Source organism: Eumetopias jubatus, unplaced genomic scaffold (assembly GCF_037043125.1).
Source record: "Eumetopias jubatus isolate StellerSeaLion01/CBP00866 unplaced genomic scaffold, mEumJub1_p1.0 scaffold_3, whole genome shotgun sequence".
NCBI lineage: Eukaryota > Metazoa > Chordata > Mammalia > Carnivora > Otariidae > Eumetopias > Eumetopias jubatus.
The window spans coordinates 190,825,109-190,852,985 of NW_028274809.1; the positions used below are offsets into that span (position 1 = coordinate 190,825,109).

General features: G+C 39.7%; 1 protein-coding gene across 1 annotated transcript in view; it reads left to right on the top strand.

The window, feature by feature from the left end:
• Positions 1–27,877, top strand: part of MYO16 (myosin XVI) — a 441,479-nt gene that overhangs the window by 238,767 nt on the left and 174,835 nt on the right. Inside the window, exon 20 of the mRNA XM_028087376.2 lies at positions 15,203–15,275. Within this exon, the coding sequence (XP_027943177.2) occupies positions 15,203–15,275 (73 nt within the window). The remainder of the gene's footprint in view (positions 1–15,202; positions 15,276–27,877) is intronic.

Genomic DNA, 27,877 nt, shown 5'->3' on the forward strand with positions numbered 1-27,877 from the left:
GATTACCCATTTATCTCTCTTTGATGCAATCAGGTAGCACTTAATGTACTTATGAAATGTCGTAGTGTCTTTTTTTAGGTCAGGGTCTCATTTGAGAATCCGGCGAATGGCATAAACACACACACACACACACACACACACAGAGTCCCTCACATAATTCCTGGGGATTAATAGACCTCACCCAGCAAAACAAAATCTATGTGCCTGGGCTGTAATAATTTCTTAATTTGTTGATTAAAGAAATGAAAAAATTTAATACTTTCAGTGTGGTTCCTAGTCCCCTGGTAGTTCTTGAGGATTTTTAAGTCAAATTTTTTTTGGTAATGATTTTGTTGAGATTTTTTTTTTAATTAAAAATTTATCTTTTAAAATATTAGTTGAAATCCATGATTTCTTAAAAAAACATACCCTGAGGTACCTTCTAATAGATGAGTAACAATTTTAAAAACACTAATAGGACAGTAAGCATGTGAATCTATTCTGGAAGATTAGGTATCCTAGATTCAATATTTAGCTGTAACTGAGTATTTGTCAAGGATCTCTCGTCCGTCAGTGACAGGGAGTCAGAAAGTTGGTGTACGAGGTACTAGGGGGCCTGAATGCAGCTGAGGGCAGAGCATCTTTATGCTGCATTGCAGGCCAGCCGTTAAAAATCTCTTTTGGATTACAGTTCAGACCTGCCCTGTTTGTACAGATCATCTCTGCTTAGTCCCATCTGTAGGGTGTTGGTTTGCTTTCTATGAGGGGGATTTGTCATGACTTCCGCACCTGCTCCGTCTGTTCTACACGATGCATAAACCTAAATTCCAAGCAGGGGTGTGTGTGATTATATTGTTCTACATTGTTCTTAAATTATTTAACCAGAAGACCTTTTTTTTTTTTTCTTTTAAATGTCAGGTGCAACCTATGACTTTTTAAAAGGACTTGTAAAAGGCTATGGGATGTAGCCATAATGTTTATAAATGGTTCTTAGGGAAGTTTAATTTGTTTTATCTTTCGCAAGGAAACAAGGTCAGTTTGGGGAGAGTGAGTCTTTGAGCTACAAGTTGGAAGATTAATCTTCTCCAGAGTGGCAGCCATGGGGAGCATCCTGGGTGGTGAGAATTGTCCATCCCTGGGGCTTGAAAATCTCAAAAGGTTCCAACAGTGTCATGACCGTGCCACGCTACCCACAGAGAGGTCGCCTCTGCTTTGGCGGAGGGTTTGCCATCATTCCCTCCAACTGGAGGCTTACAATAGGCTGTGCCTTCCTCCTTCCTGAGTCCGATGAGTAGGAAAGATTTTATTGAAAACAAGGAACATGAATTTTGAGAACATCTGCGCTCCACCAGCCCCCGCCCAAGTATGGAAGAGAACTTGTACGATTATCACCTGGCTCCAGATTTAAATGTTTTCTGCTCTTTGGGACTACCGACTAGATGATCCGTAGGGATTCTCAACAGTGTGGGGTGGGACAGGGCTTAGTGACCATTGCAGAGCAAAGGAATATTAAAAATAATTTAAATCTCTGTGCCAAACCACACACATCTTCCCCATAACACTCAAGGAATCACAGGGAAATTTTGAAATGCCCCTCTGTTTTTGTTGTTGTTGTTTTTTTTTTGAGGATGAAATAAGTGATAGAAATGGTGATAGGAAAGTGGAATAAGAAGAAAATGTCTAGAAAGTAAATGTTTTTTCACTGTTATTTTGATAAATTGGTAATTTCCCTAAGAAAACATCTGACCATATGATCTGTTGAAACTCACTTGAGAATCCTAAGTAAAACCTCATTCTCTCTCTTTCTCATTTGTTATGTATTTTATGAATTCCTGTTAAAGTTCAAAAAAGGTCACAGAGATTAGCTGTCTTCCTTTACGGACACAAAACTGGGAACAAAGTGAAACTCGCTTCGGAAGTAAGGATTGAAGGTATAAATGAACCGATTAAAAACCAAATGTTTACTTACTAGTTTCAGTTTTCTCCCTTAATTTATTGAAATGATTATAGAGATACAAAGTCTTTGATGGATATTACAAATCAAAAAGATATCTGCAAGAAAGATAATCTAAAATTCTAGACCATCAGTTCATCAGTAATTAAGCGTTGGTACGATGATATTTTGTACATTACTTTATCAATTACAATGTAAAGTACTTAATTCTTAAAAAATGACCTTATATTATTAATTCTCAAATGTCTTACAGAAATACTCAAACACCTGCTGTGCATTTGTGGGAAAATGAAAATAGACTTATCCTGGTTTTTTTTTTCCCACTGAACATACGATATCTTTCTTCATTAACGGTCTTTTCTTGGAGGTGGGGGCAGATGTACTAATCAAGAAAAGTGCAGAGGGGTATAGCCAAGTCACTCACTCACCTACTATCTAGCATTAACACTGCTAACATTTGCCACTTCTGTTTCAGATTTTTATTAACATAGAAGAAAGAGGAAATTGCTGCTGAAAGCTCAAGTTCCTTTTGTTTACCAACATAGATCCATTTCTCCCCTTCCACCCCAGAGATACCAATGTCATCAATTTGGTATAAATTTCCCACAATTTGTTTTTTGATTTGTTTAGGTGTTGTGTTTTTTTTTTATTACAAATCTATAACATTGTGAGTCATTAAGAATTGAAGAAATGCTATCACACAGTACATTTATGCAGCATTTCCCTTTTTAAATCCACACGGCTTTTGAGAGTTATCTGTATTGATACAGAAAGAGCTAATTCAGTCTTTTTAACTGCTGCATTAATGCCCTTCATTGAAAAAAACCACAATATTCTCATCTCTTTCCCTTTCAAGGGACACTTAAGTATCTTTTCTTTTCTTAATTATACACAGTATTGGATCCTTGTACATATCTCCTGAGATACATGTCTAGAATTTTCCTCTGGGTATATATTTAGTGGCAGGATCGTAGGGAGAGCATTAATTTGCATTTCCCTGATTACGAGTGAGGCTGAACGTGGCAGCTTCTGCCCCATCCCCTGGTGATGTGCACGGAGAGATGTGCAGTGAAATTTGTTCAGTGGTGCTCAGTTGTCGGACTTTAGGACCCTATCATGGATGTCCTTCTCCTACTTCAAAGTCATCTTACAGTTTCCTCCTAAAACCCTTAGGTTTCAATACATCAGGAACTTCTGTTTATATGAAGCATTCATATAATGTTATATTTTTAGTCAAATATTCCATGGTCCCTACCCTCAGTTATCCCCAATTATTAGAAATGTTTTTTCACCCCTCCTGATTTTTAATCTATTTCACTAAAACTGTATCAGTAATATATTGTTTTAATACGTAAGTTCTCATAATAACTTTTTATTTTCTAACTTGTTTTGGTTATCCCTGGGTCTTTATTTTTGCATATGAATTTTATAATTACTTCGACTCAGTCCGTAAAAAAGTTCTTTGGGGATTTTGACTGGAAATACATTTATAGATTAATATGAGGAGAATTGGCTTCTTTAGATTATTGATTCTTTTCTTCCATAAATATGATCTATATTTCTATTTATTCATGTTTTTTTTCCTTAAATAATGTTTGTATTTTTTTATCAATTTCTTGAACATTTTTATTTTATTTTTTTCTATGTACTTTGTACTTTTTATTGTCATTTATATATCGCATTTTAATTTGTTTATTGGGACTTTCAATCTTGCGTTTCATATGTTGATCTTCTATCTAGAAACCCTGCTGACTTTTCTTATTAGTTCTAATAATTTTCCTGTGGAATATCTTACTATTTTCTAATGTAAATGATCATAATCACCTTTTTTCTCTTGTCTCTCATGTCTCTTATTTCTTCTTCTTCTTTTATTGCTTTGGCTAGCACTGCCAGTACAATATTGATAATTTGTGGTGATAGTGTATATTCTTCTCTTGTTTCCAAATTAATGTAATATCTCTAAATATTTGCCATTAGGTAATCTGTTTAGTTAGGGTTCCAGGAGATAATCTTTCCTGATTGTTTTCAATCAAGGATGCTAGGTTTTATATGTTCTTTCCTCTACATATTAAGATTACTGTAACTCCTTTTTTTTTTTTTTTTGCTCATGTGGCAATTATATTGATGTGGATTTTTTTATGTTGAATAATTCCTTTATAATGTGAACTCTGTTTGGTCATGATGTCCTAGATTCAGTTTTCTAGTCTTTATTAAGAATGTTTACATTTACTTTCGTTAGTGAGAAGAGATTCTATTTGTTTTCTTGCGCAATCCTTTGTTGTCAGGTTTATGTGAAAGAGTAAATTGGGTAGCTTTATCTGATTCCTCCTGTCTAAACTGGTTTGTGCTAAATGAGGATGATAGGTGCCTTGAATGTCTGGTGCAAGTCTTTCTAAAATCTTTTGGGGAGGTGGAGGTGGATTGCCCTTTGAACACTAATTATTTCATAGTTTATAGGTCTAATCAGATTGTTTTGTTTCTTTGTTGGGTCATTTATATTTTCTAAAAATTGTCCACTTTAATAATTTAGATGTATCCACTGATTGAATCATAGCTTTGTTTTATAATCCTTCACTCTCTCCTGTCGCTGTAGTTTGATAATTTTTTGATATTCCTGGTATTTATGTCTTTACCCCAATATCACTGATGAATCTTGCTTGAAATTTGCATGTAAGAATTATTTATCTTAAAAAATCATTTTTCCCCATTTCTCACATTAATGTTATTCCTTTTACTAAGTCCTGAAGTTTCCTTATATCCCTGTTTCAACTTTCTTTGAATTTTGCTCTTTTTTTCCCCCCTGACTTCCTGAGTGGAATGTTTGTCTCTTATGTTTTGATGATTTTTGCTGACCCTGAGTCTATAAGGTATCTCCCAAGGACCTAGCATCTTCCAGACGCTTACTATGTAATGCTCCCTTTGTTGTTTAGTTCTAAATATTTTGTCTTTATGCTGTTTCACAGATAAAATAACAAACAGTTTGTCAGAAAAAATAAATTTGACACACCATGTTTTTCCCTCCCTCATCCAAACTGGGGAGGTTTTTTTTTTCCCCATTAAATAATGAGATTTCTTTGATTCTTATGAATATAGTCTATGAGTGACTTCTATTTCTGTATAGACTTATTTAAATCATAGTGCTATTGCCATGACAACCAAAACTACACAATTTAGCAAAATATCTGAGACAAACCTGCTTTCTAAATAATTCTCCTTCTGCTCCATTTCCTTACCAAAACACCCATATGTATAATGATTTCCTGAAGAGCTAGGAACTTTTTCTCTGTAATTGTACATTTGTTTTTCATTATTTTTTGAGATCCATTTTTTTTCAAATAGAAGGATCAAGAGGAATGAAAACTATTCAAATTTTACTAAGGCATCATGTATATTAAAGTGCTCAGCAATTATTTTAAATTACCACATAATAAATACAAAATAACGTTTAAAATTTTACTACCCTTGTTATAAAAATTACCAGATGCTACGGACATAATGGTTAAATTTAAATATTAATCATGATAATGTGATAAATTGTTTCAAGAATAGTGCAGTTTATTGAACCAATAAATAACTATGTACTTTTCCCTTAAGTACATGTTTTCAGGAGATGGAAGAAAAAAGAGATTTGTCATAACTATGAGAATATGACATTTTTAGTATCAAACAGGAGTTGTTTTTCCTTTTTGATAATAACTATAGTATGATTTGCAAATATTATTGGAGACCCAAATATATTCCACAAAATGTGTAAGAAATTCAGTGATTTATAAGGCTAATAAAAAAACCTTCTAGCATTCTATTTCTCGAGCTCTTTCTTGAGCCCAGATTGTAGAGGCTAAAGCTTGTATATTTTATACAAAGGATAAAATTCATTGCATCGCTAGCCATGCCCACTCTCTTGTTTCATTTCTAACTGGGGGAATGCACTTGGCCTCTTTTCAACCCTCTGATAACCTGTCCTGCTCAACAGAGTTAACCAAATCTGTATTTATTATGCTCCTCTGTGCCTGTCATTTGAGCATCGTGGCAGGTCTACCCGACTAAATAATACTGCAGTGTTCAGAAACGAGAGCAGAATGTCATATTCTGGCTCCTGGTGACCCAGCCTCAACGTGCAGAGAACACCAGGGAGGAAATATCAGCACCACCATTTCAATAGCGTTTGCCTTTTTCTGTTATAATTCTCTAATCAAGGAGGATGTGCTTTTCGACATTTTTAGTTTTTGTTGGCTCCGTGCTTTAACTTTTCTCGCTTCACACACCATCTTATTAAAAATACGTTTCTGGGCGCCTGGGTGGCCCAGTTGGTTAAGCGGCTGCCTTCAGCTCAGGTTGTGATCTCAGGGTCCTGGGATCGAGCCCCACGTCGGGCTCCTTCCTCAGCGGGGAGCCTGCTTCTCCCTCTCCCTCTGCCTGCCAGTCCACCTGCTTGTGCTCTCCCTCTCTCTATCTCTATCAAATAAATAAATAAAATCTTTAAAAAAAATAAAAATACATTCCAAGCCTGGCTTCTGTGCAGATATGATACGTGATAAAGGTGCACTCATTAAAAAAAAGAAAGAAAAAATGACACAATTATCAAGGTTATCATTTTTTGGATATTACCTATAAATGAGCTGGGCTTTGAGCTGAGGATTATTGCAGTTAATCCTGACATTAGGCATGAGGTAGGTATGGTGGTCTCCCTATTTTAGATAAAGAAACTGGAATTCAGAGAGGTTTAGTAAGTGTCCTTTGTCACACAGCCTGGAAGTGATGGACTTAAGGTATGAACCCCAGTAGGTCAAGATAGAAACCTGAGTTTTTCCCAAAACCTCTCCCACATTGAAGACTGTCAGCAGAGTGATAAGAAAGCATAGTTTGAAAACTAAATTTTTAAATTAACCTTTTGAAATATAGAGGACTTCTTTTTATTTATTTGTCAGAGAGAGCACAAGCAGGGAGAGTGGAAGGCAGAGGGAGAGGCAGGCTCCCTGCTGAGCAAGGAGCCCAATATGGGACTCGATCTCAGGGTCCTGGGATCGTGACCTGAGCCACAAGCAGACGCTTAACCAACTGAGCCACCCAGGTGTCCCAATTTCTTTATTTCTAATAAAATTGTTATTTAAGTTTTAAAATATCTATGTATGAACATGTTCCCAAGAGCAAGGTTGTTCTCTGCTTTTTTTGTATCTGGGCTTTTAACATCCTGCACAGTGCTTGCAAAATGAGGTATTCTGTATATATTCACTGAAAAGGTGGATGAACTCATAAATAATTTAGTTAGAAGCCCCTCTCAAGAGAAGAGGCTCTCGTAGATTTTGCAAAGACGGTCCCAGTTCTTTATGCTTCTCTGCGTCCCTGACTTTCAACACTTCTCTTATCCAGAGTTAGGTCTATTTCCCCTCCCTTTGCATTTGAGCTCCTCTTATGACTTGCTCTAGCCCAGAAGATACAGTAAGAACGATGATGCACCAGTTCTGAGCCCTGATGTGAATCTGTGTTCTCAGATCCCGGTCCCTGCCGTGTGCCTAAGTCCGGGCGAGCTCTGAATCGGCCCTCCCCTACACAAATGAGGCCAAAATGCATCAAATTCAGTGAATCCTTGAGTCTTACTAGAACTTGTAGTACCATCATCAATAGGTGAATTTTAAAACCTACAGATCGCTTGCGCCTGTAAATACTCATACTCATGACCTTGGTTAGCTTACCTCTTCCAGTGGCTCCACCCTACCAAGTCCAAGCCCCAGAGAAGGACGAGGTCCCCACTGACAGTCTAGACTCCTGGTGTGCACCTCCTGGCACCTGTCCATCCGTTCGCATAGGACAGTTCACACACAGGGGGACCCCTTTCCCACAATGAGTCATCAGAGTTTGAAGATCACAAACATTGCAGGTGAAGGACTTTGATGGCGTCTGGAACTACTTCCACCTGATCTCCTTGGATTACCCACCCTTACTGGGAATCCTGACTTGGCTCTGCCTTCCAGGCCAGACTCACCTAATGGGGTTTCACACCGCTTGAGTTTCCCTGCGTTTTGTCCCGAGCACTCTCTGACTGACCCTGGGCATGTATCCGACTCACCGTCGCCCCCGTGAACCTTAGGCTTATTAAAAGACAAAATGTGTGCTACAAACACATCTTCAGAGCTCACTGTCCTTTCAAGCCTGTCCTCTCTTTGAGGGGCATGGACCCGTTTGTGGTGTGCATCTCCCGAACCCCACTGGGTCTCACAATCTCCTACCAACCGACACAGACTGAAAGGGGAGAAGTATCCGTCTTCTTGATTTGAGACTGGAAGAAGCATTTCCTTGAAAAGACAAATCAGCTACAGAATTTCTGCATCCTCAAGGAGGTTTTTATTTTGACACTTGTCAATTTAGAAAAGAGAGTCCAAATACAATGATAACAGGAGCCCACCATAGAGGCATATGGCTTTAACACTTCTTGTTATTGTATGGTGTATAGGATGATGTAGCTGCTCACCGACTGAGAGCACAGGGCTAAACCCAAGGAACCTACAGCTGTGTTGATTTCATGTAGTTACTTCGCTTTGCTTTTTCAAAAAGCTTTCAGGCATGGTGTGTTCCCTTGGTTGATGCGTGCTCTGAAGGAAATCCATCACCCTCCTTATACCAACGTACATCAACAGGAAGGAGCTTTCCGGGATTCTCCCTGACTCAGTTATTCAGAGAATTGGTATTTTTGTTGGAGGGGCTAAAGTCACGGGTCCGAACGCATCCCCAAGAAATGCAACTCTGCTTTGACAGAGCAGTAGGTCTTTGCCAAGGGAGTCAGCAGGTAAGGGAGGGAGGGAGATAGAAATCTCAAATGTAAATGAAAACAATAATGGGATAAATACGACTAAATATGTTCAAGTGCTTGAAGAATATATTTCCATCTCTTCCTTAACCTCTGGGCCACTCAAGCCTTTGTGATTGTCTTCCCTACCGACGTCTCTATATTAATAAACAGGACCTGAGCCTCCTAGAGCAGCCAGAGTTTACCAGGAGAAGGGACACTGTTCTAGCTTCGCGTTGGCCTTGGCAGCAACGAGGGAAACATCCATCTGAACATTACTCGTTTGACAGACATTCACCTAGTAACCTCTCTGTCCTCACACATAGTCATGATCCTCATGCACCCACTTCTTTCCTGTCCTACTGAAGAGGAACATAGCCAAAGTGCACATATTCTATATACAGCTCAGTAGATTTGACCCATGCAACGTGTCTGTGTGACCTGTGCACGGGATTGGTGGGTAGGATCTCTGCAGCACTCTGGCAGGCATCTGTCATGCCCGTTTACCATTTTGGGTTTTTTTCTCCTCAATATTGGGTAGGAGAGGGGCATCCACAATGTTGAGTACAGCAGTGGTTCCTTCTTATTCTATCCCTGAGGAATATTCCTCTGTAAACACATGTCTGGACAGAGCACTCTGACTTACTTGTTCTACTGTTGGTGGGCACTTGGGGTGTCTCTGGTTTTTGACTATATGAATAAAGCCGCCGCGGACATTCTTCTGCATGTCTTTAAGTGGACACATGCCTTCGTCCACCCTGATTCGTGCCCACGAGCTGAACTTGCGGGTCATTCAATGGGCTTGTGTTTAGCTTTCATAGATGAAGCCAAACCATGTTCCAGATTTCAAATGTAAGCTACCCTCAGCAAGGTCTGAGGGTTCTAGTTGCTCCATATTCAATACATATAGTTTTTATCTGGCTCTTTTCATTATAACTATCTATCCATATTTCTATTTTTCCTAACCATCGCTTTTTATGACTGTTGAATACTTGGAACAACGATGCCATAATTTGCTTAAATTGTCTGCTTTTGTTCTGCTATGAGGGTTGTTTCAGACTAGAATGTGAAAGTTCATATGAACTATTACTTACGGCCTTAAGTAAATTATATGGTGGGTTGATCTTTGTTTTGAACGATGCTTCTGGTAACAAAACATACATCTGTGTCACTGTGACAAATGCAGCTTATAAAAAAGGACATATGTTCATTAACAGTAGTAAGTGTTGATGCTTTTCAGCTGTGAGTGGGAGCTTTCGCTGATAAGGAGGGTTTCAGTGAACTTGTATTATTTCTACTCTTAAATACACTTGCAGAGGGTTCCTTTCCTGGCTCCCAGAGGCTTGAATTAGACTTGGTTCTCAGACCAGCAGGTGACAGCGGGTTTAGGTGGTTGATTCACAGGGCTTACAGGCGTGGGGCTAGGGTTAGACAGCCTGCGTTCCAGTCCTGGATCTGTCTAATGCCAGTGTGTGCCCTTGGGCAATTTAAACCTTCACTGTCCTGGCTCAGTATTCTCCTCTGTAAAATGGGGTGGGGGGAATCATTGTACGTACCTCGTAAGGTAGTTGTTAGGGCTAAACGAAATAAGGCATTTCAAATGTTCTAATGGTGCTTGGCACACACTCCTCCCTAAGACGGTAGCTCCGAGTTTTACCCTCACCCCAAGTCTTTCTTGTATATCCAGTCTAATTAACTGCAATTTTCACCTCAAGAGGTCTCGGCTTTTTACTTCCTAACTTCCCTTTCCGGTGGGAAGGAGCGTGAAGAAGGGCTGCATTTCAGAGCCACGTTGGTGTGTGTGTGGTGTCACTAGGTGAGAAGGGGGCGGACAGTTGCTTTGGTAACATCACCCCCACCCGTCACCCAGCTTCTAGTTCAGCTTGTCAGCAACCGCAAACTCTTTCCCAAATTTCTGACATGTTTGCAAAAAATGATAAGCCTCACGCACTTTTCTTCGGTCAAAGACTAAAAGGGAGAAACTCCCAAAAGTATGCACCCTGGAGTGCCCCTTCTGTGTCTTCTCACAGCCTCGAGAAAACCCTGCAAGATTCAGACAAGCTACGGCACTGGCAGAATCAGCCTGCACGATGAGACACCTTGCCCATTATGTTAAGTAAATTCTTCACCATGTTGGTGCTAGACTTGGTGGAGGCCATCGCATGGCCAGCATCTTCAGGGACTTTGCACCAATACCTTCCGTGAAAGTGCATCTGACCCCGAGGGCAGGGTGTCTGGACAGCGGGATCGCTCTAGTTTGCTGTGCTTTTGTATTTCAGTCTTACCCCATCTGGGCTCCTGCAGGTCAGCGATCAACCAAAGAGGCTGATTCACCTCTGGCTCCATCTAAACACGTTGTGCCAGGCGGGATTCAACTATTTCCTGAACTGACTAAATGTTTAGGCAACTGTCTGATTCATCTCCTTGCCCAGGGATGATCCAGGACAAAAGCAGACATGCGCATCCCACTGGACCTCTCTGCCCCAATAAAATTAGCGCGTCCATGTTTCAAGATAGACATTCTCTTTAATTTGGACCTTCCTGCCTTCCCATTCTAACACACGTCAAAGGCAAAAACAACACCAGACAATTGCCATGGCATTTAATCTTTTGTCTGATATAAAAGGTGTTGCATTTTACTAATGAGTAAGTGCAAGTGAGCCGGTTTTGTGAACCCTCCGGAAAGTCATCAGTGGAATTCTTAGGCCGAATACGAACAGACCATCTCATTAATATGTTAATTTTGCCTGTGGGATTGAATCCTAGTGGATCTGATGACCTCTGTCAGCTCCTTGCTAGAAACTGGATGTTGGGTTAAATGCTTGTGTAATGCAAGTCACAATACCAGTAAGAGAAATGCCCGCAATGCTGAGTGCCACACAGCATGGGCATTCTGCTGGCTGCAAGTCCTTATGACCCTTCCACCAACATAGCTGTTGTAATAATGGACACGGACTTCATTCAGTCCTGGGTGATGAAAGAGATTTTTGGAAAAAAATGGACACATTAGATTTGTCGATAGTTGCAAAATTAATCCTTAAAATGCATTCATTTTCCCCCCTGACATTGGTTTGGTTTGTCTTTTCTTCTTATTTTGTAACCAGATAGAGTTTGGAATCCAGCATCTGTGAAATATGGGGAAAATCATTAAAAGGGAGTGCTCTTTCAACCACATTTATGCTATTCTAAATTGCCAATTAATCATTGACTTTCCCCAGTCTGAACTGGAATATTTAACACGTGCGCTCGCCCAGACATGCCTGGGGGCCCGGCATCCTTCCTCTGCTTGCCACACGAAGCCACCATCCTCACGAGAAGGGGAAGGACACCAGTAGTGTGACATCGTGTCACCCACAGCTCTTGCCCTTTTTCTTAACTTCCCACAACATGATGGGCCATACGTATGGGGCCACTGTTGCCCAGGTCGGCTGGGAATCAGGCAAGGAGTCAAGGTCCGAGTGGGAGATTCTGGTATAAGTTGGCGGGAAACATCTGTACTGGCCTTCAGCCACAACCCTGCTCTCTCTCCCCAGCCCCGGGCTCCCTGCTGCTCAGTGGGTTGCAGGAAAACCAGACGCCCTTCTCTGCCCTCCCTGCTGGGCTCCACGTTCCTCTCTCTGCCCTGAGGTCATTGTCCCTTTCCCCACCAACTCAGGAAGTGCCCAAAAGGTGTTCCCTCATGTATTTTTTAAAAACAAAGGTTAATACCCAGTATAGAACACTTTAAAATTAAGAAATCACCTCGAGATCTAGCATCCAAGACATCTCCTGCCGACATGTGCTTTACTTTTTTCTGTGTCATGGGTTTACTTTTTAACAGGGGTGCAGTTATACTATGTTACCGTAAGTGTACAAAGGGTATAAATTTTGTTTCCAGCTTAGTTTTTTTAAGCTTTTGTTGTTCAAGAACACTTCCCATGCCGTCACAGCGTCTTTATCAAGATCAGTTAAACACTAACTGGTTATAAAAATACAGAAACCTTAGAAAAAAAGAGAACAGTAAGAAGAAGTAAACAAAAGCATTTCTGTCTCCTCTTCTTGGGCTGACTATAGTTTTCTTGAGGTCTTCTGAATATATAATTGGGGTTATTCTTTATATAGAACTTATATATTGCATTCTATTAACTTGATAGATTCACTAAATTAATCCATCATAGGATGCATGCTATTTAATTAATCATGTCTTTAGTGTGGGATATATGCTATTTCCTTCTGTTGTTACTATAATTAAGATAAGGACGAACATCCTTGTTTGTAAATCTTTAATTGCATTTCTGATAATCATTTTAGTATAGGTTCCTGTATATGGAAATACTGGTTCAAATGATACGAACTTTTCAAAGCTTTATGCTGCATAACCAAATTGTTTTTTAAGAAGACTCTACCAATGTTATTTATTTATTTATTTATTTTTTAATTAAGTAAACTCTACCCCCAGCATGGGGCTCGAACTCATGACCTGAGATTAAGAGTCTCATGCTCTACTGACTGAGCCAGCCAGGCACCCCAAGAATCTACCAGTTTAAACTACCCAAAAAAGTGTATAGGAATATCTTTCTCATCGTCATTTTTAAAATTTTATTTGTTTAGTATCTGTAATCAGATTGACATTTATAATCTGCCCAAGCAACTTGCAGGGGCGCCTGGCTGGCTCAGTCAGTTGAGCGTCCAACTTTTCATTTCGGCTCAGCTCATGATCTCAGGGTCGTGGGATGGAGCCCCCTCCCCTCCTCTAAAATAAACAAATTAATTAATTAATTAATTAAAATCTTTAGGAGAAAGACAAGCAACTGTCTACCAGCGATTGTCCTAGCACTGTATTTACATCGCTTCTAATTGTAACAGCCATCCAGCTGGACAAATATTACTTGCTGTCTCAGTTTTATAGATGATGAAACTGCAATGCAGAAAATTGAAGTAATAAGTTGCCCAAAGTTGTCCACCTAAAAAGTGTCTGCACCAGGATTCTTGCCTGAGACTGAGCAACTCCAAAACCTGACAAGCTTTGTCACCAAGCTCCTACAAAAGAAACAATGCAGCTCATTACATGGAAAACACACACACACACACACACACACACACACACACACCCTAAACAAAACAACGTCTCATGTTACACCTCAGCACCATCACCACTGAGTGATGAGCATCATGCGGGCATCTCCTTGTGCACATTGTGAAGTCACCAGGGTGGAAGGAGGCACACGTGGACCAAGAGATTGGAAAACATCTATGAAACTGAATGAGAAAACACATTTTATTTTTTTAAATTTTATTATGTTATGTTAATCACCATACAATACGTCATTAGTTTTTGATGTGGTGACCCACGATCCGTTGTTTTTGTATAACACCCAGTGCTCCATCTTAAAATAATAGTCACCTCTCATTGTTTTGTTTTATTTATACAACTTATCCTGCAAAGAATTTGGTATTTGTGTCATCATACTTTGAAACATTTTCCTTTGATTTCTCTCAGAACTGAAAGCAGAAAAAATGATCACATTTGTTTTCTTGTGCATTTTTATAGTTTCTTGCTATAACATTTTATCTCTCTAATCCATATCGAGTTTATTTGGGCATACAGGGGAAGGTACAAAGCTCACTATTTTTTCTTCTAAAAAATTAAATCAGTTACCTAGTGGCACCCACTCGATGACTCTGCTGCTTTGTATTTTCTGCCATGTGAAATGTATATGAAATCTATATATAAAATGCTCTCCTTCCTGCTTAGGAAGCTGCTATTTGTACCATCTACAAGAAGTAATCTTAGAGAAAGGACATCATAGAATCATTACCTTTTTAAAAAGAAACTGGTCATTTGAGTGACATATTACAGACCCTAAAATATTATGGTAAGGCACTGCTAGGGAGCACCAAATACAGGTACAAAAAGAGAGTTGGGTGTCAGTTGCGCAGGTTGGACCAAACGAGTGGGGAGCAAACCACGAAAGTGTCTGCATCAGCCAGGACAGTGGTATTGAAACAATCCCTAATGATGACAGACCGTCACCCCCACCGGCAGAAAAATCAGGACAAGAGTCAGGTCCTGCTGCAGCTCTAGAGCTGCAATGTGGGAGGGCTGGGTGTGTGCCTACCAGGGGACCAGCGTTCCAGAATCATCTGGGGCTCTCTTTGTAAGAAGCCTCCTCACACCCTTTCCCCGTGTGTGCTGCCCCCATTCCCCGCAGAATCCAGGCTGTCGGGGCTCCCGCCACCCTCCGGGTTTCCTGCCCCTTTTCCTCACTCACTCCGAGGTTCCGTGTCTGTGGCCGGACCTCGCAAGATGGCTGCAGAGGGCAGGAGAGAGAGTTTACATCGAAAGCAGGGGTATCATGAGGTACTCCCATTGCTTGCTTCCAAGTTGACGCCCAAGTATCATGTTCTTCATTTTCCTGTATTTATAAGAATTTCTTTAGGAAGATCATAACATAATTTTTGCAGGTCTAAGTGTGCTTGCTCACTGATTCTTTGTTTACTTTCAGCCCACAGACTTTGGATATTGGAATACTGGACATCTTCGGTTTTGAGGAATTTCAAAAGAATGAATTTGAACAAGTAAGTGGGTTTCCTTTGAAACTTTATAAACTCTCATGTGTTTTTTCCAACTAATAAGTGAATTCTTTAATTCAATAGAGACTGTTTGCATAATGACTTGCAAATACAGAATTAAATTAAGTATTTTGCTATCCTGTTTTAAAATTTACATCCCTGGTTCATGGACATATTCATCCGTATTATGTGGTCTGCAAACAACTGGCATGATCATTTTTTTTTTTAAACAAAAGCACTTGTTTTTAAAGATAGAGGATACTATTTCAACCAGGTTAGAGAGATGGAGGGCATCACTGTGTGAAATCAGGGCAAAGGTCTTTAGAAACCTTGGCCAAAAATCAGAACAGAAACACTCCATTATGCTAAATACTGTTATTTGTAGGAATTGTCTTTATTCATACACATTCATACAAACAACTATCAAAAACTCGTAAAAATAGATTCAAGAGGCCCTGATTATTTTTAATCCATTTATAGTTTAGGGCACTCTGAAAAATGCTAGTTCTTTTTTTAAGGATCTCCATAGTAATGTATGAATCCATTTAATCGAAGTAAGTGTATCTAAAAACTGAGCGTTAAAGAAGAGAGTAGAAATAGAACTTGTCCCAGCCAGCAGAGAAGGGGAGGCGAGCCTATGCAGAGAGAGGTACAGAGGGGAAGAGAGAAAACCAGGCCGGGTTACCGCATGGGAAGACTCCCAGCCGTGCCGTGGTTAGGAGCGCTCTTAATAATGACATCACTTGTTCGGCTTTGCTTTTTTAAGGGACATAGCATCATGGTGAATGACACCAGACGGGCGTTTGAAACCCAGTTCTGTGACTTTCACGAGCAGAGCCGTCTTGGTCAAGAGCAAACGTCTGTAATAAGCCTGGGTTTCCTAGCGTGTAAAATCGGGACACCGAGAGACTTGCAGAGCTGTGGGACTTAACAAGATGCCTGTCCTAAGGGTTCTGGTGGCATTTTCTAGCTCCCGTCCACGTGTGAGAAATAGTGGAGAGCCACCACCACCGTTGTAAATGAGGACACTCGAAAACCTTTTAAAATTCAGCCCTTTTTTTTTTTTTTCTTAAAAAGTGGTGCAGCATCTTGTGAGTAGATCCTAAATCATGTTGACTCACCTCATCCAGGGTGAGTCACCATGAATCATGTTCTTTACAAAACTTTTAAGAAGTCTGGTATGAAATCAGGCGAGGGGGACCACAGATTTCTCCTCCTTTCAGATTTCTTTATCCGTGGGTGAGTGTGGGAAAAGGAGAACTGTGGTTTTATTTATTCATCACATACTCTAAGAAAACTAGGGGTGCACAGAGGCAGAGGGTAGTGAGAAGAGTGACCGGGAAAACGGTACAACCGACGTGAGGTCTGCGGGCCTTGACCGAGATGCAACTCTCAGCACAAGAACTTGAAGGTTGTCTGGCCAGCAGTATTGATTCCTGACATGTTTGCCTTAAAAACATGCAGGCTCTCCTGTTCCTAATGAGACTCCCCGGTTTCTCCATCTCCTGGTGAGCGACATGCGGAAACCACAGGTGTGGCCTCTCCAATGCCAAGCTCCCAGCACCTGTTCTACACCCCACACACCCATGCGTCCAGCCTGTGCTGATGACTGGGATGGACAAAACCTGTGTGTTCTTTTCTTATTAAAACTTTCTTCTTTTACTACAATTACCTACAGCCCTCCTTCTTCCTTTCTGCTAAATATTTTTATTATATATTTTAGAATATATTCACAGGCTGAGATTTTCATAGAACAAGGAATGGCATGTTTTCAAATCTAAAGAATGAGTCTCTATTAAATACCAAAAGTTAGTTTTAGACACTTCTGGGTAAAATCTAAAGATCAATTCTTAGGTTTAAGTTATGAAAAAAAATTTATTTAAAAAAAAAAACTGTACCTTTTTCTTAGGTTTGGCTGTTGTATACAATAGTAACTGGGAGCCATTTAGAAGAATAAGATTATTTTCTTTGTGATGAATTCAAATCTTAGCTTACAGTGGATTTAGCAAATTTCTAAATTTGAATGTGAACTTAGCACAAAGGCTTCGGTTTGAGTGTTGCATTCTAGATTCTTGAGTTGCTAATAGAATGTGAACTTTTTCATTTTATATTCCATTGCAAACTTCCAACAAAATGTTTAACAAATCAATACTGTGTTCTGAATCAAACCCAGAAGAATATTAGCGCCTTTATAACTATTTATTTTATTGTGTTTTGAGCTTTTTGACCCATCTCTCAGCTATTTGCTAGAATATCAACTCCTGCAGTGTTGAATTGTGTCTGGTACAGTATTTTGTATATAATAGAAGCTTAACAAATACAGTTTTAATTGAAATCTCAAGAATGAATTCATAAGAAAACATCTTCATAGTGGATCTCCTAGGGATTTCCTTGCTCAGGAATAAACATATGTATTTCAACTGCCCCTCCATAGGAAGCCTGACAAATGTTTAGAACAGGGACAGTTTGAGGAGATGCTAAGAAGCACTTCAAAACCTCAGCATCTCCAACCTCAGTCTCCCCAAGTAGCTCTAAAAGATTAGATGGGCCTCTGTGGTTCTTTAGATGGGAATTTATTTCAGCTAATAGGAATTGCTAATCCTGTTTTAATGATTCGTTTCTATTTAGGACTATTTTACATATTATAAAAAGATCATATTTAGAGTAAGATATATGTATATATATCAGCAGTAGTTGGATGGTTCAGTAGAAGGGGGGTCATCCTAAGTAATTGGAGTCCCAAACTATAATTTGGAAGGCTCTGAATCTACCAACCTCATTATTTAAATAATTACATTTTTACCAGCTTACTCTCTGTTATGTAATACCTGCGTTGTATGAACCCTATTGCCTTCATCACATAAAGTTTATCTCTAGCTCTGTAAAAATATCTCCTAATGCATGGAGGGAGAAGCCTCTCCAGCTGTCCCTCCCGGCATCAGGCAGGCAGTGAATTCCAAGTTTGTGTGCTCAAGAAGCAGAAAGTGAACAAGACAGGGATATCCCTTACACATCACAGTGCCCACGATGCCAGAAAGGGGAAAGCAATGGGAGGCATTAGAAAGTGGGAGAGAGAGGTAAAATTATTTCTAGATCCAGATGTGATGATGTATTTGGAAAATTGAGAAGAGTGATGAGATGTCATGGTGAACAACAAGAGGACTTGAGAGGGAAGCTAGTTGTGGCTTGAGAGTGCAAAACCAGTAACTCCTAAAGAGTTTAAAAACAGCCCGTCAGAGGCATGGTGGGAGTGAAGATGGACTGACTTGGTCAAAATGAAGTAGACGGCCTAAGTGAGGGACTGTGTAGTGGAGAGGGCTCCTGAAAGTCACGCATTAGACAAAAGGGCTTGATGTCTAAAGAAGACCATCCTCCCCAAGCCATGACACAGGTCACTTGGGACAGTCCCACTACAAATAACTAAGGAATGGAAGGCAGAATTAGAGCAGCTCCATTCTGCCGCTCCCGATAAGTACAGAATCAAGGCAGGAGTATCGGTGACTGCTAACGTTGCAACAAGAGACACACACAAGATGCTTATCAGTGTTCTTGCCAAGAAAGAAAGAAGGGTGAGGATGGAGGGAAGGAAGAGAGAAAAGCTGAAAAGAATGAAGTTTCCTGAGCTAACTACTAGATAATAGGGACCGAGGACAGAGGAACATGGTGCAGCAAACCATGAGGATGCTCTCTGCAAAATCCAGCACATGGGAAACCATACAGGACAAATGGCCCGATCTTTTCAAATGCAAGGGTAAAATATAGAAGGCAGGTAGCCTACAGATTCAAAGAGATCTCAGAGATAGAGAAGTTAGTTAAGTATATGAGCATTATGTAGATCCTTAATTAAGTATAAAATTTACGAGTTAACTAATGTAAAATCTGGACATTTGATGAAATGAAGGAATTATGTTGATAGAAATCATGTGTGTTAAAGCTACTGTGGTTGTGTTTTCTAAGTCCTTATATCTTGGAGAATTATACTAAAATACTTGCCAACTAAATGACACAGTGTCTGAGAATTACTTCAGCTGAGTCTAATGTTGAGGGTAGTAGGAAAGTGGGTAAAGCAGAATTGGCCATGAGTTGATAATCCTTTAGGTTTGTGGCTGGCAGACACAGATGGGGGTTCATTACTTTGTTCACTGTGAAATATGCTTAAAACTGTCCATAACATTACAATTTTAAGTAAATGAGAGTATTTTGAGATTACATAGATATTATTTTAATAAATGCTAGAATATTTCCACACCTAACAAATGGGATTGCAAAACTCTACGTGCTACAAATCTTTACCAAAGGCACAAAGAACAAAGTCATGGAAACTAATGGTTTAACATTCAATAGTTTTCCTAAATTTCCCACTACCCACATAAAATGCAGCTATGTCTAATGAAATGCTTGGAGCTACGGAATCTAGTAAAATTGCATATCAACAACCTACTGTAAGAATAGAGAGAATTTGAAGAGAGAATACATTTGTTCAAACTTAAACTTCTCTTGCAGAAGATAAAATTGTGATATGTGACCTGTTTTCAAGCCAGGCTTCATCTAAGTTGATTTCAGAAGGGTTGTCAAGGATTTGAAACATTTCCCTGCTTACAAACTCTTTTCTAAAAAGTGAGATTTACTGGGAAGTCCAGATGAACAGTAATTCAGTCAGGCCTGAGCTAAGTGTTCGAACATCAAAAAGGTCAGATACCTTGACTTCTAAAATTTTAGGAAATGAAATAGTATATTTTGGCAACCTCAACCTCAAAAAAAATAATACCATAAAATCCTTTGTTGTGAAGTCACTATCCTAGAAATGATACAAAGATAAATCAGCACCCTTCCCGTGGAGTACCCCATTTTACAGATGGGAAAACTGTGAGGGCTACAGTCTTTGCCCTATGACAGAGAGTATTATTAGCAGTACCAGAAAGATCTGCTTTTCTGGCTCATTTGCATCAGGGCAGTCTATGGCTCCTTCATTAAACAAAAATTATTTGCATATGTACGAAGTTCCAGGCCCTGTTCCAGGCACTAAGAAATACGCAGGCATTTTTGATGTGGTCTGTAGGATGCAAATGGAAGACCAGTTCTAATCGGATACTGTGGGAGAAGGACTGGGAAGCCTTCGTGAGGAAAACGTTGCTGTTCTAGCTCCGAGGATGGAGTACCCATGCTATTTTCATCACAATTAATGTACTGACAACTATTAGGTTTCAGTATTGATCTGGGGTACCTGGATGGCTTAGTGGGTTAAGCATCCGACTGTTGATCTCAGGGTCATGAGTTCAAGCTCCGCGTTTGGGCTCCACACCAGGCATGGAGTCTACTTAAAAAAAAAAAAAAAAAAAAGTAGGTCTCAATACTGATCTGCTTACCACTCAATCAATTTATCTGTGAAAATAAAAAAATATTTTTTGTGAAGTCACATCACATTTAGATTCCAAAATTGTACATACATTAAATATCCAACTCCGTTTAAGACAAATTTCAATGAGAAAATTTACTTTCTTTACATAGCAGAACACTAGTATAGTGCTACTCAGGTTCTATAGAGAAACAAACAGTAATTAAATAATGCGATGCTATTTTAATGTACTTCTTGCAATACTATTGGGTTCTATTTTTAAAAAAACAGTAATGGCTAGAAGTCTTCTTGGGGAAGGGTGGGGTGCCTGGCGGGCTCAGTCAGTGGAATGTGCAACTCGATCTCAAGGTCGTAAGTTCAAGCCTCACGTTGGGTGTAGAGCCTACTAAAAAATACATACACATACATATATACATATATATATACACACACACATAAATATAAGATAAAACTAAAAAAAGAAATCTTCAGGTAACAGTTTTTGAAAAGTTAATTTTGAGGAAACAAAAAAATGAGGCAGGGACAAGCAATCTTAAATATGTAAACTGTACATTTAATGACATTTTCCCCACCAAATGCTATAACTGAAAAAAATGTCACCATTTTGGTGTTAAGGAAAGCAAGGCTCAGATAACTTAAGTCAGTCACAGAAGGACACGGCCACGAGGCTCTGAATTCAGGACTGATGATACGTGCTGTCTCCACAGTTCCACAGGTGCTCTGAAGCTAGACTTAAATGTGGGTTTTTACTATACATTTTCTAATCTGCTCCCTGCCCGTGAGGATATTTGTTTGTATTTCTCTTAGGACAACATTATTTATTCTATTAAATGTAGAAATAAAAAACTTAATACATTTTATTTGACATCATTTTTTTTTCCCATCATGGAGTTTTTCACCAAATCCTTTTACTATGTATAAATAAATCAGAGAATGCATTTGTATCTTCTTTATTACAGAATACCACCAGAATGGTTAAAAGGAAATGTTACAGGACATCGAAAGAAAAAGGAGATGGATTTGAAAATATACGTTAGGTCACCTTAGACAAGAGTGAATTGAGTTCTCGTAGTGATGACTAACCAAGGAAAAGCCTACATTTACAAAAGGACTGTTTAAAGCCCAAATGTGCTAACCAGGAATATAGATTCATGTAGTTTTCTGCCAATAATCAATAATGGCTACAAGGTCTCGAGTCCCTACTGTGACTTGGATGCTTTTTTTGGATGATCTCCGACTCCCACAGCCAACCCTCTGGGGAAGGCTTTGCTGGCCAAGCAGGGAACGTGGCCAAGGCCAGCCCTCCGAGTGCTTGCTGTGCCCCCCTCTTTGCCACCTTGTGACCACCATCCTGAAGAGGTAGTTATTGATGCAGTACCTCTTAGCTTTGCATCAAATCCTGGGTAATGACAGCTATTTTAGAAAAGAACCAATATTTCAGTAGAAATCATGTATTAACTATTGTTCTTAGGCCTACATTAACAAGTGAATGTGAGAAGAAAAGGCATATTGATTAAGCTGAGATTTGTTGCTAAACACACACACACACACACACACAGACACACACACTTATTTTTTGTTGAAAAGTGATGAAAAGTATAGTGTCTGAAGCTTTAAAATATGAGAATTTTGACCAGAAGTTGTGTTTCCAACAACTGGGCATGGCTTCTCTGTATATGGAAGGATAAATTTTGTGGACAAAGTATCATACAAAATATCTAAAAATACTTTCTTTTCATTTGTAGTTTCGAATTCTGATGTTAGTAGATTATTATGTAGCATATGGCAATCAACTTAGCCAATGGTCAATCCCTAAAATCCCAGAGTAGTGATTCCTCCCATTAAAGGAGAATACAGGTATGAATTAGGCCCATTAGAATGCTGAATTTATTTTATAAGCCTCTTTTGATCTAACTAAGAGAATCAGTAAGAGAAATGTTGAGGAAGTGGTTTTTGCCTGAATAAAAACAATGTTATTTTTTAAAGATTTATTTATTTATTGAGAGCATGAGCAGGGGGAGGGGCAGAGGGAGAGAGAGACTCTGAAACAGACCCTGTGCTGCGTGCAGAGCACGGAGCCTGACGCGGGATCCCACGACCCTGAAATCATGACCTGAAACCAAGAGTTGGCCACTTAGCCGATGGAGCCACCCAGGCTCCCCCGAATAGAAATAATGTTTTCATGCCTGTGAAGTAACTTCCATCTACATTTGCTTAAAACCTGTTCTGCAGAGTTTGATTTTGAAATTTCAGAGGGAAACCAGAGGACATTTGCAAGGACATTGGGTTTGTTTAGGAAAGAGTAATCCACCAAAGAGGAGTGGAGGGGCAGGGAGACTGGAAGGGTGAAAACCAAGCAATTCCAAGGAAGGAAGCAGTAGGGGACCCGGCGTGGGTGGGCGCTCAGCAGCTACCTGCTGACCTAGCCCCCCCCCGGGGGGAAGAGGCCCAGCGCGCAGTGTCTACGCAGTGCCCTAAGCCTCTAGTTGTACATGACATCAGAGTGTTGGCAGGCGCTCTGTGGTCTATCAGGTTGAGACAGATGGTGCTAAGAGAAAGTAAACAGGCCTCCCCAGACAAGGACAGAGAGAAGAAAGGCCTCTACCATAATAGGACATTCAAAGAAGGCAAAATAAATTATAGGTTTTAAAAGCTGAAACAAATCAGAGAGGTGCCCTCACCAGCCCCTGCACCTGCTGTTTTATAGATAATGTGTCAAAATTGGGAATGATTGATTTGTTGGGGAAAGAACATAGAGCAATCTGGCAAGCCCCGAGGCATGCTTTGATAAAGTAAGGTAGAGAGTCACAGTCTACTCAGCACAGGAAAGGCCCTGAGAAGTCCTGCAGAGAAGCCCATAAACTTAGCTTAGCTCAGTGTTTGTCCAGTGGGGCTCTGATTTAGTGCTTTTTTGTTTTTGTTTTTGTTTTTTAGACAGTATCAATTGACATCTCAATTAGTGTTCTGCTAAACACATGCAGAAAATACAGACTATCTGAAATCTGACATCATTCCTGCACAATCTAACAATTCCATTAGTGTATAATATGCACATATCTGTATTAATGGAGAAACAAATCATTTAATGGATTGTGTATGCTCTGTGCTATGTTTCAGTGTATTCACCAGGTCTACATATTAAAACTACCTGGAAAGCTTTTAAAATATATCAGTGTCTGGGCCTCACTGTGACTTGACTGGTTTGGGGTCAGGCTGAGACATCAGCATTTTGTAAGAGCTGCAAGGCATTTCCAGTGTGCAGGAAGAATGTGAATCGCTGTCTAATGCCTGGGGCTCTGCCTTCAACTGAAGTCGGCTTTAATTAACCTCCTACTTTAATTCTGTGATGTAAATGTCAGGCTCTATTATATTTTTGCTTCAGAGATATTTCACTGAGTAATAAAAATAAAAGGAGAACAGTTGGTGAAAATTTACTCAAGAAATTAAGTTTGTCATTAATACAAATGATAGGCCATCTGGATAAGCAATAATGTTCTGTTACTAAAGAGTGTTTCCAAGGGGTGCATAATTTTTATTATTAAACTGGTTAGCAACGGCACTTAATGTACGAAGCATGTGTTTTAATCAAAGAAGGGCACATGCTAATTAAGCAGTACTTAATAATTGCTCATTTTCATCTCTGAATACTCACCTTCACTCACATTCAGGCTACTCTGAGGAATACCCAGAAATTTAGTGGAACCCAATTATGATTCTGATGGATGATGTCAAAAAGTAAAAATGATTGCTTTGCTTTGAAGTCAGTCATACTCTCAGTTATCAATGCAGATTGGTGCTTCTAGATACGTAAACTAATTTGCCTAGAGACATCTTTCACTGTATCTTTCTCTTGTGTTTAATACACATCCACATATACACCCGCAACACAGCAGTTCAGTGAAGCCGAATCAGGAATAAGCAGGTTCTGACCATGAGTAGGGCCACCATTTTGTGGGTGGGATCCCTTTTTTCTATTTTCAGCTAGGCATCTGACATAGGCTGATGTATTCATATTAGCTCCCTTAGCCACGTTTACTGGCACTTTTGAAGTTCATGCTACAGTGCTCTTTTTAGATTTTAACTTTGGTTCAAATAGTGGGTGCTGTAAACAATATAGAATAGGGAAAGGCAGGCGCCTGGGTGGCTCAGTCATTGAGCGTCTGCCTTCGGCTCAGGTCATGGTCCCAGGGTCCTGGGATCGAGCCCCGCATCGGGCTCCCTGCTCCACGGGAAGCCTGCTTCTCCCTCTCCCTCTGCCCCTGCTTGTGTTCCCTCTCTCGCTGTCTCTCTCTCTGTTAAAAAATAAAAAAAAAAAAATAATAGGGAGAGGGAAACTGTTTTGGTAGCAAATTCTAATGTACACGTTACTTCAAAACGAGTTTGAAAAACCGTTCTGCTGTGAACTGTACATGCTCCCAGTGATTTCCCTTACTGCTTAGCATTGGTCTTCTCTGTTAGAAACACAAAAACGTTTCAGTTTCAGCTAGCACCAGTGTAATAAGGACTGCAAGTCAAAAACCACCGCCCAGCCTACTCAGTTTCACACATCAAGCTGGAATTTTCCTTATGGGATTTTAATAAATGACTTCTTCCCCCCCCCCTCCAAATACAAAGAACATGATGTACAATACAAGGTTCAGATGTATTGTTCTGATCGTCCCATGTCACAAAATACCATCCAAGGCTGCAGCTTAAAAATGTCGAGGCTCAGTAAAGGAGCTGGATGGTTTATGAATCATCTTGACCAGGAGAGGAAGAAATCGAGTTGTTGTATCCAGAAGCACAGGCCAAATCCTTTTTCTGTTAGAGGAAGTTCGGCAGATTACTTTAGGCCTTCCTGGGGGGCTGGGGGGGGAAAGAAAAAGATGTACTCCGACCCCCTGCAGCGCTTTCTCATTTTACTGTGGCTTCGACCACATTCCCACTTGGTGCCACCATTTTGCCTGAAACAGTGGTTCAATACAGTGAAGCCAAGACTTGGTTTGATAAAATATTAAACAATAACAATTGAATTGTCAGTTTGTACTATAAAAAAGCCTAAGTCAGTCAGACCAGCCAGGTGTATGGGGTGATGCTCAGCTATGAGGCAGTCAAGGGCAAGAGGATTCAGGCAGGTTGTCATGGAAAGTAATTTTTGCAACTACAGACCTGCCATCTGTTGTGAATGCGAAATGCTAAGAGAATTCTATTCAGTGCGTTCGAGACATCCACATCTAAGTATCTTCAGTTGGAGAATCTCAATTGTCCTACAATTTGGGTATCTCTTGTACAATAGAGAAGCGGCCAGGGATCTTCTCCCTTTGGAAAGCTTCATCAGACAGTAACATAGTAACCGACAGTAACCCATCAGACATCATACAGTATCAGACATCTTATTTTTCATGGCTTTGACCTTTATCTCCTGAGCAATCCATTTCCTAAAATATATTATATTTAGGCACACTCTCCATAACCACTTTTAAACCACTTCTTTGGTAGAAGCTCAGACTGCTGAGATATAGAATCTATTTATGTTTTCTTAAATGATTTAATGCATTTTTAATACCAAAAAGTTTGAAAAATGACAGTTATGTATATCATGTAACTAAAGAGAGTATTTTTCCAGCAGTTTCTTTCCATAATGGAGTCATCTATTTTCTGTTCATTTACTGTAAATATTTCACCCCGAATTTGAGCAATCTTTTGTAGCATTGATTCATCTTTGGTCACACAATTACTTTGGTATTAAAGGAGTGTCACGCCTGAGTAGATTGGGGAAACATCTCAAAATATTTTTTAAACAAAGTGAAATAATTTTTCATATTTCCGTTTTTCTTCCCCAACAACAATTTTCAGACATTTCTGATTTTTGTTTATGATCAAATGAGAGCAACAAGTAAACGTGTTACTTTCCTGGGGGGGCTGCTACTGTGGACAGACGTGACACCATTTTATGGAAAGGGTTTGTCTTTCCAGAATCATGTCTGGAAATTTATACCCTGGACAGTAAGATAAGCACAGATCTTGGTCGGCTTTGCTTTGACGGAACAAAGCAAGTGGACGAATGTGAACCTAGGCTGTATCAGTTACAAGGAAGGAAATATTTTTCGTATGATATTTAAATAGTGAGTTCTGTCTCTTTTTTTGCCAGCTATAATGTGCCGACCTTATTGGTCTGTGTCCATATTCAGATTGTTTTTGCCATAACAACCAAGCATGTCAAGTTAAATGTCTTACGTGGCATGTTGTCACCTGAAGTGATGGCGATTGTAATATTTTTATATTCAGAGAATTGATGAGTGAAAATGAGGGTTTGCCTAAGAGACTTTTAGTTTAAATATAAAGAACGTCCAGTTTTGCCTCTATCTCATGAACTCTAGTTGTCAAGGGGCAGAGAGGAGAAGTTCTAGCAACTACTGGCCATATCAGATAGAAGGAAGAAAATTCAAGAAATCCCAGTGACCATGGCTGGAGTAGCAGGAGGGAAAAGTTGAGGCAAAGAGCAATTCTAAGTTTAAATGAATTGTCTTCAGTTCTTTAGGTTTTAAAGTTAATTTCCAAGACAGCAGCAATGTGGCAGGGTTCTTAGTTTTAACTTAGATCTTATTTTACAATAGAATGCAATAGGAAAGCTCTTTCAGCCTACAGACATTCATTTTATCACGAGATTTACAAAAGTGATTTTTTTTTTTTTTTTTTTTACTGTGAGGTCAGAGATGCAAAAACAGCTATTGGAGACAAGGTGATAGCCCTGAACCATCATTTTCTGACCTGGAGCTAATAAGAATTGCTTTTGTTATTCTTTGAGGGTCCAGATAGGGTATTCAGATCTTATTTTGAATGTAGTTATTAATTAGGCATGTTATTTGGTATACTTCTCTATCGATCATTCTCCATCTATTTCATTAATAACAAAATATCGATGTACATTCATTGTTGCGATAACTTAACTGTAGGTCATCTGAGCCTCTACCTTTTCAGCTCTCCAATCATGCTTTAATCAATGTAGCCCCATGCCCACAGTCCTGTCACCATGTCACCATTCCTGAAAACATTTGAGCTGTGTCTACTCACAGAATTCTGGTCCTGCTAAGAAGTAAAGAATGGAACCTGACATTACACCATTGGTTTCAGGACAGACTCTCTCTGTGTTCTGGCCAGGGCCGTGTGCTGATAGGTTTGTTTCTTCCCTGAAACCTCTCCCTCTGAGACGTCATGTCTGTAAAAACCCATCAACTCCCATTCTCCCAAATAGCTGGGTCTGTGGGAAAAT